At 44.1% G+C, this 13,494-nt stretch overlaps 1 protein-coding gene across 1 annotated transcript in view; it reads left to right on the top strand.

The window, feature by feature from the left end:
* The window catches only part of TXNDC11 (thioredoxin domain containing 11), a 440,118-nt gene that overhangs the window by 72,992 nt on the left and 353,632 nt on the right, over nt 1-13,494 (top strand). Inside the window, exon 2 of the mRNA XM_085632134.1 lies at nt 13,148-13,364. Coding sequence (XP_085488260.1) covers nt 13,148-13,364 — 217 coding nt within the window. The remainder of the gene's footprint in view (nt 1-13,147; nt 13,365-13,494) is intronic.

Genomic DNA, 13,494 nt, shown 5'->3' with positions numbered 1-13,494 from the left:
GCCGCATTCGACACAGTCTGCCACCGCACACTAAAGGAACGCCTCCAAGAAGCCGGAATCCAGGGAAAAGACCTGGACTGGATCACTTCCTTCCTCTCCGGCAGAACACAGAGCGTACGCCTCCACCCCCCCCCCCCCCTTCCGCTCCAAGGCCACCGACATCATCTGCGGCGTACCCCAGGGATCATTCCTCAGCCCGACGTTGTTCAACGTCTACATGGCCCCCCTCGCACAGGTCGTCCGCCGACACCACCTCAACATCATCTCCTACGCCAATGACACCCAACTGATCCTCTCCCTCACCAAGGACCCGACCACCGCCAAAACGAACCTCCACGAGGGATTGAAAGCCGTCGCCGAATGGATGAGGAACAGACGACTGAAACTGAACTCTGACAAGACGGAGGTCCTCATCCTCGGACCCACACCCTCAGCCTGGGACGACTCCTGGTGGCCGACCGCGCTAGGAACAGCATCAACCCCCACCGACCACGCTCGCAACCTGGGAATCATCCCCAACTCCACCATGGAGAAGCAGGTCAACGCCGTCTCCTCCGCCTGCTACAACACCCTCCAAATGCTCCGCAAGATCTACAAGTGGATCCCCACTGAAACAAGGACTGTGACCCAGGCCCTCATCAGCAGCAGGCTAGACTATGGCAACGCACTCTACGCAGGCATTCCGGCCAAACACCTACGACGACTACAACGCATTCTAAACACCTCCGCCCGACTGATCCTCAACATCCCTCGCTGCAACCACTTCACCCCCCACCTGAGGGATCTTCACTGGCTCCCCATCGAAAAGAGGATCACTTTCAAGCTCCTCACCCACGCACACAAAACCCTCCACAACACCGGACCAGCCTACCTCAACGACCTACTCAGCTTCTACACCCCCACCCACCAGCTCCGCTCCGCCAATCTCGCCCTCGCCGCAGTCCCCCGCATCCACCGCACGACCTCCGGCGGCAGATCTTTCTCCTTCCTCGCCGCCAAGACTTGGAACTCCCTCCCCACACACCTACGGTGGACCCAAGACCTCCTCACCTTCAGAAGACACCTCAAGACCTGGCTCTTCGAGCAGTAGCAGCCCACCCCCTCAGGGCCTTGAGACCCTCATGGGTAAGTAGCGCGCTTTATAAGTGCATTGATTGATTGATTAGGCGGATGGGGAGGGTGTTCCGGGTTTTAGTGGTGAGGTGGGAGAACGATCTGCCGCCGGCGGTCGCTCGACGGATGCGGGGGACGGTGGCGAGGGCGAGGTGAGAGAAGCTGGCGGTTCAAGATGTAGAAGGTGAGTTGTTAGTTGAGGTATGCCGGTCTGGTGTTGTGGAGAGCTTTGTGAGCGTGGGTGAGGAGCTTGAAGGTGATCCTCTTGTTGACCGGGAGCCAGTGAAGGTCTTTCAGGTGGGCTGAGATGTGGCTGTGGCGGGGGATGTCGAGGATGAGGCGTTCTGTATGCGTTGTAGATGTTTCTGGAGTTTGGCTGATGTTCCTGCATAGAGAGCGTTGCCGTAGTCCAGTCTGCTGCTGACGAGGGCCTGGGTGACTGTCCTTCTGGTACCGGTGGGCGTCCATCTGTAGATCTTGCGGAGCATGCGGGGGGTGTTGAAGCAGGATGAGGAGACAGCGTTCACTTGCTCGGTCATTGACAGTGCGGAGTCCAGGATGACTCCCAGGTTGCGTGCATGGCTAGTGGGCATCGGTGCAGCCCCCAGTGCGGCCTGCCACCATGAGTCATCCCAGGCGGAGGGGGTGGATCCGATGATGAGGACCTCCGTTTTGTCCGAGTTCAGTTTCAGGCGACTGATCGTCATCCATTTGGCGATAGCCTTCATTCCTTCGTGGAGGTTGGATTTGGCGGTGGTGGGGGCCTTGGTGAGGGAGAGGATCAGCTGGGTGTCGTCGGCGTATGAGACTATGTTGAGGTCGTGTGATCTGGCGAGCGGTGCCATGTAGATGTTGAAGAGTGTCGGGCTGATGGCTGATCCTTGGGGTACGCCGCAGATGATCTTTGTGTCTTTGGAGTGGAATGGGGGGAGGCAGACACTCTGGGTTCTGCCGGTGAGGAAGGAGGTGGTCCAGTCCAGTGCTTTGTCGCGGATCCCTGCGTTGTGGAGGCGTGTGCGGAGGGTGTGGTGGCAGATGGTGTTGAAGGCGGCTGAGATGTCCAGGAGGATGAGGGCTACAGAGAATGTGGGCATTACCATGTGGACACGCCATGGAGTGAGGAAGCTCCAATACAAGTTGTCCGTGAGAGTGTAAAAGGGTACGATACCTACTCCTAGGCCAGCTACCTCCCCTGTGTTCACTATTCCTGAAGAAGCAAGAATAAGCCAGCGGCTGGTATATAAAACGGGCAGAGTTGTCTGTGTGATTTACTACACTAAACTGTTAACATGTGTTAGTCCAGCAAGGGTCTAGCAAATGTATGAGCTTGGAACCATACAGTAACTGGTCACCTGCCAGCATCCCCTAGGGAGATGCCAGGTCTTCTGAATGTGAAAATCTTCCAGGAGTTTTGGTACTCCCTTTCAGAAGGCACCAGACTCTCACACATTTTCCTTACTCGCCAGGGCCTAAGGTTCAGGTTTTCACAAGTGCAAGAAGATACCACCTGAATCGGTAAAACTGCTCACCTTTTTTCCTTACCTGGAATTACCCAACACGTTATTGAGGGAGCTTGAAGAGTAAGGATGGTGGCCTCTCTATTTCTCCCAGAGTGTGGAGGGAAAAGTAATTTGCCAAAAGAAATTGTGAAGTATGCTTGTTGGCACTAGGTCTACCGGCATAGATTGAATCTGGGGAGAGACTGATGCAGGGCAGTTGGAAATGCCAGCACTGATGACTTTTGAGTAAGAACTGGCTTGTTGTAAATGTTGCTGCTTGATTCAGAGAAATGAGCTAGGGGTTTCACCCTCCAGAAATGTAAATACGTGAATTACTTCTAGTCCCTCTTTTGTTTCCAATTGCCATCAAAATTCTGATGGGGCTGATAACAGCAGTTACCGTCCCAACGGAATTATGAGATCTGTGGAAGCACCATGGATCTCTCTACTTTACAGAGATATTGGAACCGAAATCCTCATATGGAAGCATGGGAGTGGAAAGGAGGAATTACCAGGGGAATTAAACACAGAATACCAAGTTCCCCATTAATTTTTATTTCTTGGTGGGCCTTTGGATCCATCTTGTAATTGGATGAATTTTCCTCTCCTCTGGAGTTACTAGGTACCCACAGTATCAGTAACTGTGGGGTTGGTGAAATACCGACCACTCATAATGAGGGACCATAGTCTCAGATTTGATTACTTAAACTTGTGGTATGCACCAATTTGTGTCAAAGGCACTGCTACACCGGTCTAGTTTTTGTTAATCTTTTAAACCAAGTGAAGATCCTGTGTTTAATGATTTTGCAGGCAAGAATCTGGAGGCTATTAATGGTGCTGTGACTGGAAAACAGAGAGATAGTAAATACACACGTTCCTCCTCCTTCCAAAAGATCTTATGTAACCGGTTTATTGAGATTTATCTTCTTCTGCACATTACTGAAATGGTCTGTATATCTTTACAAAAAAGCTGCCAAAATAAGACCACAACATGAAAAACGTGTGCACACAAACCCTCACAGGTTAAATAAATGAGCTGAATTTGTAAAAAAAATTGTTTGTTATATTGTGCCTATATTCAGATTAGATCTCAAATTCCATGCTTTTATTTAATTGTGTTCTATATATTTGATTGTTCTGTGTTTGAGTCATTAAATTGCCTTTATGAAAAAAAGTCTTAAAGTGCATTCCCCTAATTCATTTGCGAGAAAATAAACCCATTGTGCAGAATGTTTTTCAAACACTGATAGTGTAGTGACCGAGCTCATACAATTCTCCATTAGTGAGCCAAACCCAAGCTCCTGTTTTATACACATGCTTTTAACTTAAAATCATCACAGGTTCCAGTGTGTGCGTATTTGTAAAGAACACATAGAAATTACTCAACAATTAGGCAATCACGATTTATCTATAGCCGGATATTTGACAAGTAATCCTGTTCGCCTTCTAAGTTTTATTTGAGTAACACCAAGTAGCATAAAAATGTTTGTTTTATATATTTTTTTTAACCAATTGCCACCCAGGAATCCCAACACTATCGTGCTTGTAAAAGTAGTTTATTTTTATGTATAGTATTCAGTTTATAAAAAAATCGATTAGCTTTCTGTTCAGTTTAAAAAGTGCAGAAGGAAATTAGTATTTTAAAGGACCTTACAGTCAATGTATGTAATAGGCGGATCCCCGCTTTTAGTCACAACTCCTGAGATGTTCATTGTGGGGCAAAAGTCTTACCTAAAATAAGTAACTGATATATACTACTCATTCCAAACACTGTACTTGATTGTTACTTTTACAGGCAAACAACTTTTCAAGCGAAACATAAGCCATTTTGAAATAACTCCTTAGAAGGTATTTTCTGGTTGGAGGGCCGAAACCTTGCAGCAGAACTTTGCGTGCAACTGAGCCCCATATCTGGGCAACATACAAAAGTATGAAAGATGTTTTATCAGTGCTTAACTTATTTAACAGTGCAAGAGATTACACATAAAATGAATTTCAGCTAAGGAAGGTAAAGAATTGCCTCTCATAAGCATTTGTCGTAGCAGTTGATCCATAGTCGGTTTGATTCTTCTCACCGCTCCACTCCACTGCAGACTGAGACCTATTGCTTCAAATACATGACATATTGTTTGAGTGGGTGATTTGTCAGCCCCTGGCTCATGATTAAGTGGCTTTCTTGTCAGTTTTACTTCCCTGCTCCCGATTTGATGGCTTTCCACACTCTGTTGTGTTTATCCGGCATAGGAGCATTCCACTTTCACTGTGTTTTGATAGATGGGCGTAATGGATCCTTTTCTGATGATGTCAGACTCTTCACTGCACTCCATCTGAGGAATTATGTTATTCTATCTCACCATTCTTTCTCCTTGCTCCATCCACATTAGTTCCTTTTTAAGAACAACATCCCTGTGTTCTCAGCACTCGCTGCTTTAAAATGTTTTTTAATAATTACAAGATAGCATTCTAAGTTGGTCACTGTGGGTGTGCTTCGGTCCATGGTACATGTCTTTGAATTACATTTTTTAATTTTTTGCAAAATACATTCTAATATAGCCATAAGAGATGCTCAGATCCGCAACAACCGACTTTCATTGTTCATTTTGGCGCAAGGAAGGCAAATGTATCAATTAGAATTGCCTATTCAGAAAGTAGTATCTTGCGCTCTCTCCCCCAAGGAGCATACCCGGCTACCTTTGAATGTAACCTACAGTGTTCCTACATTGCAGGTAACAATGATCGCCAGTGAATGTTCTTAGCTGCTCTCCGCTGCTGTCTTTTGATAAGCGTAGCAACAAGATAAACAAGCATTGGCAAAGGTTGTAAGTATCTTTGCCAATGGTTGTTTGCTGTTCGGGCTAGGCCTCTGTGCATAACTCTAGGCAGGCGCTGCAGTGAGTCTTTTCAATGCACTTTTTTAAAACATTATCAAAATATATTCTGAGATACAATAGAACGTTAGGTAGCAGTGGTAACAGTTATCGCACTTCGTATGAAAGCAACAGGATAAATAGGAAAGCTATTGGTTAGGAGAAAAGCCAAGTATTAAGGAGGTGCTGTAATGGTTAGTGTACCCCACTACCAAAGGGGCAGAAACACACTGACAAGAAAAGCAGTCTGAAAAACATGAGTCATACATAAAACCAAAGCACTCTCAGGTGTATTTGATTAGGAAGTATAATGTCCAGACAGTACAGACTTTTTAACAAACAAAGTTCCTTATTTAATGTAACACATATGTAAAAGTCTAAATTACGAATACATGTGGTTATTACATATGGTTGTCAGACTTGTAGTCTAAACACTTGTTTTATCACGTCGTGACTTTTTCAAGGCTTGCGAAAGAGAGAAAATATATCAGTATCCAGTCTGTCGTCTACAGCACGCTACAGTAGTCATCCCTGTCCGAAAGTCCTTATGGAGGACAAGGTGCCATGTCAAGTTCCCAAATTCTAAGTGGTGGTGTCCAGTAGTATGTTAGAACCAAGTGTAGTCCAGTCGTATGTTAGAACCAAGTGTAGTACGATACAATGCATGTACCACAACCGGTAAAGTGTTATCCGTCTTGGCCACACTACATAACAAACTCCCAAAGGACTGGGATAGCACAGGCTAGTAGGTCAAAAAATCTGAAAAGCTGCGTCTGGTTAGGCTAATAGGAAGTTTATAGTAAGTGGTTGATGAAAGCCACTGTAGCCGGAGTATGCACAAAACATAAATTGTCTAGAAAGCTAGCCATGTTTACTTGTGTGGAAATACCTAGCTTGAAGATGTTAAAGTAATATGTAAACTGGGAGATCATTGTTGCAGTATGAAAGTAATTCAGTGATGTATTTGAAACGATGATTGAAGGAATCCCTCTCTAGAACCAAAGTTGGCAATGTCTGATATATCCAGTGGTTCATTTGTAAAATAAAAAGTGCCGGGGCTCTCCTCAGTAGCGCTAACAGGAGAAAAGTGCTAGTGCAGACTGCCTCCTGACTTCTTCAAAGCTGATCGTATCTGCTGACTCCTTTGACAAAACGGCTGTATCCACCAAGGTTATTCTTCTGATCGACTCCACCAGACGTATCTGACATTCAGGCTGCGCAGTTCTGCAGGAGGGGCCCCGCCCCAGATCGATTCTGGAGGGCGCGGTGCCTTGCTTTTACAGGCCTATCATTCTGCTCCTGGACTCCCGCCACTCAATTCTGCCGGGTCGTACATTCTCCTCGCCCTAAGCTGAATATTCATTGTCTCAGCTATAGGGTCACCTTCCCCTACTTTGATGCAGAGACCTCATTCTTCCCTCAAGTTGATTTATTGATGTGAATTCGCACCTAATGCTGGCAATTGGAGTCAGTACGGACTGAGTATCTACGCCGAGTACCCTACTCCATATTAGATATCCAAAATATTTTCTTTTTTCCCCCTGACCATTACGGCTTACACCTTGGATTGCAACTTGTTTGAGCCCTGAAGAAGGGGACAGCTGGACCTTAGACCCACTCTGAAACGCGCGTCGGCACCGTGCTTGACAGGAACCATACAGTGGTACATGTAAAACAGCTAAAAAGGACAAAGTGTTTCTATGTGTCTTTTTCCACTACTCCAGTAACATTGTAAAACCAATGCCTCTGAACCAATTATAAAATGTATACGATATTCTTCGAGTAATAGCTGTCTGATTATAATCTTCCAACTATTTTTTGAATTCTCACTGCCTTATTGAGCTATTCTTTTTTTGCTCAGCTTTAAAACTGGACCCAATACCACTGTTCCTTTCATTTGAGGTTCCTATCTATATATATGCAATTATTTTTATGCGCAATTGTGTTAGTGAGATAGAAGTGTGGATGTGATTACGGTATGTTTGACTGTTAAGATTGTGTCAGGATGCAATTGTCATGAGCACAGCAACTTAGTGGGAAAGCGTGAAGCACTGATGCTTTTGTAACGGGGACTGATATTGCAGCACCATTGCATAACCGGTACCCAGTAGCAAATTCGGCTCCCACCACTATTAAACCGGCTCCCACCATTGTTTAACTGGCCCCCGCCCTTCCAGCCTCCTAGGGAAACACCTGATGGCTGCTATGGCCAGTCCAGCCCTGCTGCACACACTGTCCTCATTTAGAATATTTCTTTAATGATATTGAACATTAAAGGTTATGATAATATGCAGTGCAACCAAAGTATCATATTTTAATTCATAACGTACGTTCATTAGCATTAGAGAGCAAAAGCACACTAGCTGGACTCACCCTCATTCTTGATACCCAAGGCATCATGGCTCAAGGTAATGCTGGCTTTCCTATTGGGTGTGCAGCGCAGAAGGCAAATTAGGCACTGTAGTTCCAAAATGTTGAAAACTCTGCACTGCAAGCCTGATGCAGCAGTAGCTTTACTTGACACAGAGAAAGGTCACCTCAACCAAAGTTTATTAAGTTCTAACGGCATTTCACAGACACGCATGGTTGCCAAGCCCACCACTCTTGTCCTCTCTGTCTCTATAGAACCTGCCCATGAGTTTTTTCCCTCCACACCCATTCAGCGGTGTAACGCAGCACCCTCTCTACCCCTGTGGCCTGGGGGCTCCAACCGTCCAGGGGGCCCCCAGTCAGCTCAAATTCAAAGAATAGCCATGAGATATGGGAGTCTGTGGGGCCCCTCATTCTTCAGGGTGGCCCAGTTGTTTTGCGTTACACCACTGCACCCATTGTTATATAGCATCTCTCTTTTTTGATTGGCATTTCCATTACCAACCTCTATCTCCGGTCTCTACTATCTCCCACTCTACCTTTTCCTTACTCTCCTGTGCTGCCATCCCACTCTGTACCATTCCCTGAACAGTTCAGTCTCTTCCACCTCACTCCGTGTTTCTCCTCATCCACAGCATTCCCAGTCACCTAGGGCTAGCTCACTCTCAACGTCTTCATTCTGTAGGACGGTAGTATGAGCATTCATCTGAATTGTAATGAGGGGGTGGGGGGGGGTCAAACTAATTTCTACTTCTTGGAAACTTTAGGGCACTAATTGTCCATGTTGGCTTCCTTAGACTGTGGCACCTTGCCTCAGGTTCCTATACTCCTCTCACTCTTTCTCTCAGATACAATAACATTTTATCAGATTGGCCAACCGTAAAGCACACAAAAATGTGATTGTCCCTTGAGAAACAATAAAACAATAATATTAATATATAGGACTTCTAGTTACCCATTGTAGAACAAGGCGTGTCAACCTAGCTGAGAATTGAGCCTGTGACCTGCAGAATACATACAGATGTATTGCATGGGTCACTCTATCAGAAGTATTACACTATGGGCCACATGTACGACCATTTCATCTTGCGACTCGCACATTGTGTTAGTTTTATTTTTGCGACTCTATTAGTGAGGCGCAAAATGAAATGTACAACAGTGTGTTTCAGACACTGTTTGCAATTCCCAAATGGGTCACATGGGACCTGCCTCTTTATTATTCTTTAGGCAAGTTGCAATTTGTAACCCAATGGGAATGGCCAGCACTCCCAGGGATAGTGGCCTGCTGGGGTCGGCAGACTACCATGTCTGTGACTGCTGTTTCAATAAAGCAGTTATGGTTTTTTTTAAATGCAGCCCATTTTCGTTAAAGGAAAACGGGATGCATTTAAGAAAAAAAAAGAAACGTTTCGGTTTCATTTTTTAACAGTAGGCAGCGGTCCGTGGGACCACTGCCTGCTTTTAAAAAACTTCTTCACTGCAAATCACAAAGGGGAAGCGGTCCCCCGAGCACCCCTTTCCCATTTGCGAATGGCGTACCGCCTACTTGAAGTGGGCAGTAAACTTTAAGTGATTTGTAACTGTTTTCTGGCCGTAACACAATCGTACATTCCCCTGCGACTTGCTATTAGGAAAGGATGCCCTTTGCATGCTTTTTCCTAATAGTGACTTGTAACCTTTATTTTGTGAGTTGGTAGCAGGTTACTGACTTGCAAAATAGGGTTGATACATGCTACAGGGCCATTTAGCAGTCGGAACCGGCCCAATTTAGCTGTGTGCGACCGATAAAAACGGTTGTATATGTGGCCCTATATGCGCTATCAGAGATTCGGTGCTAAAGAAAGATAAGATGAGGCATAGTCTCAGAGCAAAACATATTCCTTACAAGACACTCTGTACCGACACACACTCTACTAACATAACATAACAAAACATAACAAAGCACAACAAATGGAGTCTTTTACTCGTCTAACTGGAAGCATCTCTGGTCCTCATCAGGAGGATGAGGTTCTATACTCTCTGCTATGATAACAGAATAGATTTAGTCAATATTAGTTTAGGAGAAACTCTAGATCCATGCTTGAAATTCTGCTAACCAAATTTTTTTTGTGAACAGATGCACCCTACTGCCACCTAGCCATAGAATGTCTATATGTTAAAAGGTGCTATTTTTCAAATCACGCATGGCTAACAACACTAAATTCTTGTAACAAGCGTAAAGTGTGCAATATGAACAGAATGTCCTTCCTTCCTTTGCGTTCTGCTCGATTTCCTATATATTTCATCTTTTTACATTTACTCTTTGCTTTTTAATCAATATTCCTTAGATACATTAATGCCAGTACAGTGTGTGTGTGTTTGACTTTTACAGTGATTTTGGCTTTATTTCTTTAATTGCAACATGCAATAGGCCTAATTGTTGTACTGTATTATATATATGATGACCAATGTGTCCATGTCCAGAACAACAAAATGCCAGTGCCATGTAATCACATGGTGAACTAACAAGTTTTTGTTTTTGCTTTTTTATCCATGCCATACTAACTTCTTCAAATGATCACAAAACCTCGGTTTCTTCTACAGCCCCCTCAAAACACTCAATACAGCTGCTCAGGATATGTAGGTTTAAAATTGACTGGAGGGCGTGCATAGAATTTTTGGGTAGTGAATACATCTAGCTCTATTTTCCAACTCTGCTTTTTCTCAGCTCCTATCCTAAGCTCCAAAACGTAAAGCTCCAACTTACTGGTGCCAACATGTTTCAACCATCTTTTAAATGGAGAAATCTTTCCTTTTGTATGCATTACATTTTGCATTTCTTCACGTGATTTATTGCTCTAGTTCCAACCTACCCACTGTTAAATGCCTTGACCACTTATATCTCTATTTTTATGTCAAAGCCTACCATACAGCACAGCTGTCTGGTTTGCTAACAACATCTGGGAGACATTCGGAAAGCATCTCTGAGAATGCATTCCGCCAATTGCTTACCATTGACTTTGTGGTTTGTAACTCACATTTGCTTGATTTCTCTTTGTTGGCCCTGTGTTTTAACTCTCCAGCTTGAGTTCGTCCCTCCCTTTGCCCAAACACTATTTATTGTATTCCTTCACCAACTCCTTCTATGCCACTTGATGCCACTTTAGTCCACTCTGTTCTATAACTCTCCACTCCATACCATTCGCAACACTCTTCACCACTCCATAAAACTCTACTTTACGCCACTGTCCTTTACCCCAGTAACGTTTAGCCATGCTGAACAGCAGCCACACTGCTGTACAACATGGATAAACATACGTGTAAAGCCAGTAGCTCTTGCACAGGCGAGACCTATTGGCTTTGCCGGTGCTTGTTTTTTTTTTGTTTTTTTTTAAATATTGGATGAGAGGTGGCGGGATCCAATTGGTCAATGTAATGTCTACCTGAGAAAAAACTGTGCAGATTTCTTGAGGAGTTTTCTTTTCTCAATTTCCAAACAGCCCCCAGTGTAGAATTAAGGCATGGAAGGTTTGAGCTAGTAGAACACGCGTCAAGGGTGCGTTTTAGGGAAGACCTAGTGCACGCACACATCCCAAGTTGGGTTAAACTATTCCTAAGCAGGTAGGTGGACCGTGCTGCCCAAGCAGGCAGCTGCTTCTATTAGTAAGCGCTACAAGGCAGTGCATGAAACTAATTCAATGGTCCAGCTCTGTGCTGTTTGTTTTAATAAGTAGTTCCAGGCATTATAGACCAGCTATAAGTCCCCTGAGGCAACTTATTATTCCTATTCTTGCAACAGGCACTTTCTGGCGCGAGAAAGTGATTTGAATATAAAATTAATGGAGATTATGTTGTTTCACCTTTGTTAATGGGCTATAATGCACACATGCAATCTCTGTATAATGCATTTTAGGAGAAATTGTGAATTCTTGACTAACTCTTCACTGTAGAAAGTAAAATTTATATTTTCTGTTTAATGTCAGTGAGGGGGATGGCAAGCAGAGGTTTTCCCCCTAAAACATGTCTGAAAGGAAGAACGTATGTTTGCTAAAGGCGTGGGATTCAAAACTTCTGCTAATGGAAGCCTGGCAGTACATATAATCTCTCTGATAATGTACAACTCGCGTTATTAGCTGTGAGAATGTACTCTCTATTGGTTAGTCTCCCCAACCATGCAGAATGTAGGTAGCTTCGGGTCGAGTTTGCGCTTTATAAATCTGCACAAAAAAAATTGGGGAGGGCCTTGAAATTCCCCCACATCACACTTTTGCAAAGACCGTGGACTGCTTGAAAAACCTCCTACACCTTAGGAATTTCAAGAAACTATATTACATAGCATCCCGTTTTGTAGAGAGGCTGCTTCACTGCCCTGAAAATAAAATGGAAGTAAATAAATATAAACAGAAAACATGCATCTGTTATCTAGTTGCTTTACTTTGTGAGTGTAACTAGCTACTTGCTACTCTTTTTGACATCTCACAGTGACATTCACATAAGGACTGATAGTAACAAAGTCCATCCCAGCAAGTCTCACCACCACCTCTCCCACCAACCTTTGCCTGCTTAGCATCATGGTTAACTTTATATTACAAACTTTAAAAGTCTCAGAATGGACAGTTGAGTGCAGTAACTAGCTAAATGGACTGTGATCATACGAAGTACCATATAGGGACCTGCACAGCTGCTCAGAGCTGACAGTTTGCTGAAAACCACAAATTGTGCTGCTACTTTCAACTTTTTTCATCTGTTACACTGCATCCCATAAAACGATAATCGCACCATGCTTGACATGGAAATACTTCCCACATAGGATCAAAACAAAGACAACACCCTTCCAACAACACACCCTACAAATACGCAGCATGCTACCAACATAGCTGTGCACTTCAGTGCCCCAGATAGGGAGTAGTAAGTGGTAAATCAATGTTGCGATAGAATATAACACCTGTAACTGACTAAGTTCTCTGAGACTCAAATCATCATTTACACCAGTGAGGCAGTAGGTTTAAACCGAGCATCAAACGCATGTTGCTTTTTAAAAACCCAGTTCTCATTCTAGTGTCTTGTTGCTTTATGATGACTGGGTAATGCCCATTTATTTCTCATTCTGTTTACATGACCTTGTTGGTTTTTTAGAACACGAATACTGATAAGATTTCAATACAAGTTTAGTTTTCAGCATCACACAACTGTGAGTTTCTCTAGGACCATGAGTGTTGTCTTGGATATTATTTGCCTGTATCTGCCCATTATTGCTGTCTTAGATATTATTCACCTCATTGTTCTTCACTAATCCCATTCTCTTTTTTTTTTCTCCAGTCGGGCAAAAGATGTGATCATGCCAGCAAAGCCTCCTGTAAATTTTTTCCCCTCCATGTCGCCTGTGGTGGACCTGTACCGTGGGCAGTTGGATTATGCAGATAACATTCGTCGTGATTCTGAGATCACTTTGTTTTTCCTATACGCGCCCTGGTGTGGGCAGTCTATTGCTGCAAGGGAAGAATTGGAGCAGGTGGCAAGCAAACTGGCTGACCAGGTAACATCCTAAATTTCCAACTCCATGAACTGTCTCCAGCAGTCTTCTAACTGTTGTTCCACTTGTATACATTCTCCTGTCATCTCCTGTTGGGTTCGCAACATTGCACCTAGTTTTTCTTTAGTAATCT

The sequence above is a fragment of the Triturus cristatus genome, chromosome 10 (assembly GCF_964204655.1).
Source record: "Triturus cristatus chromosome 10, aTriCri1.1, whole genome shotgun sequence".
Taxonomy (NCBI): Eukaryota; Metazoa; Chordata; class Amphibia; order Caudata; family Salamandridae; genus Triturus; species Triturus cristatus.
Note: the sequence above shows the minus strand (reverse complement) of the source record. Positions and strands in the feature narration are given on the sequence as shown.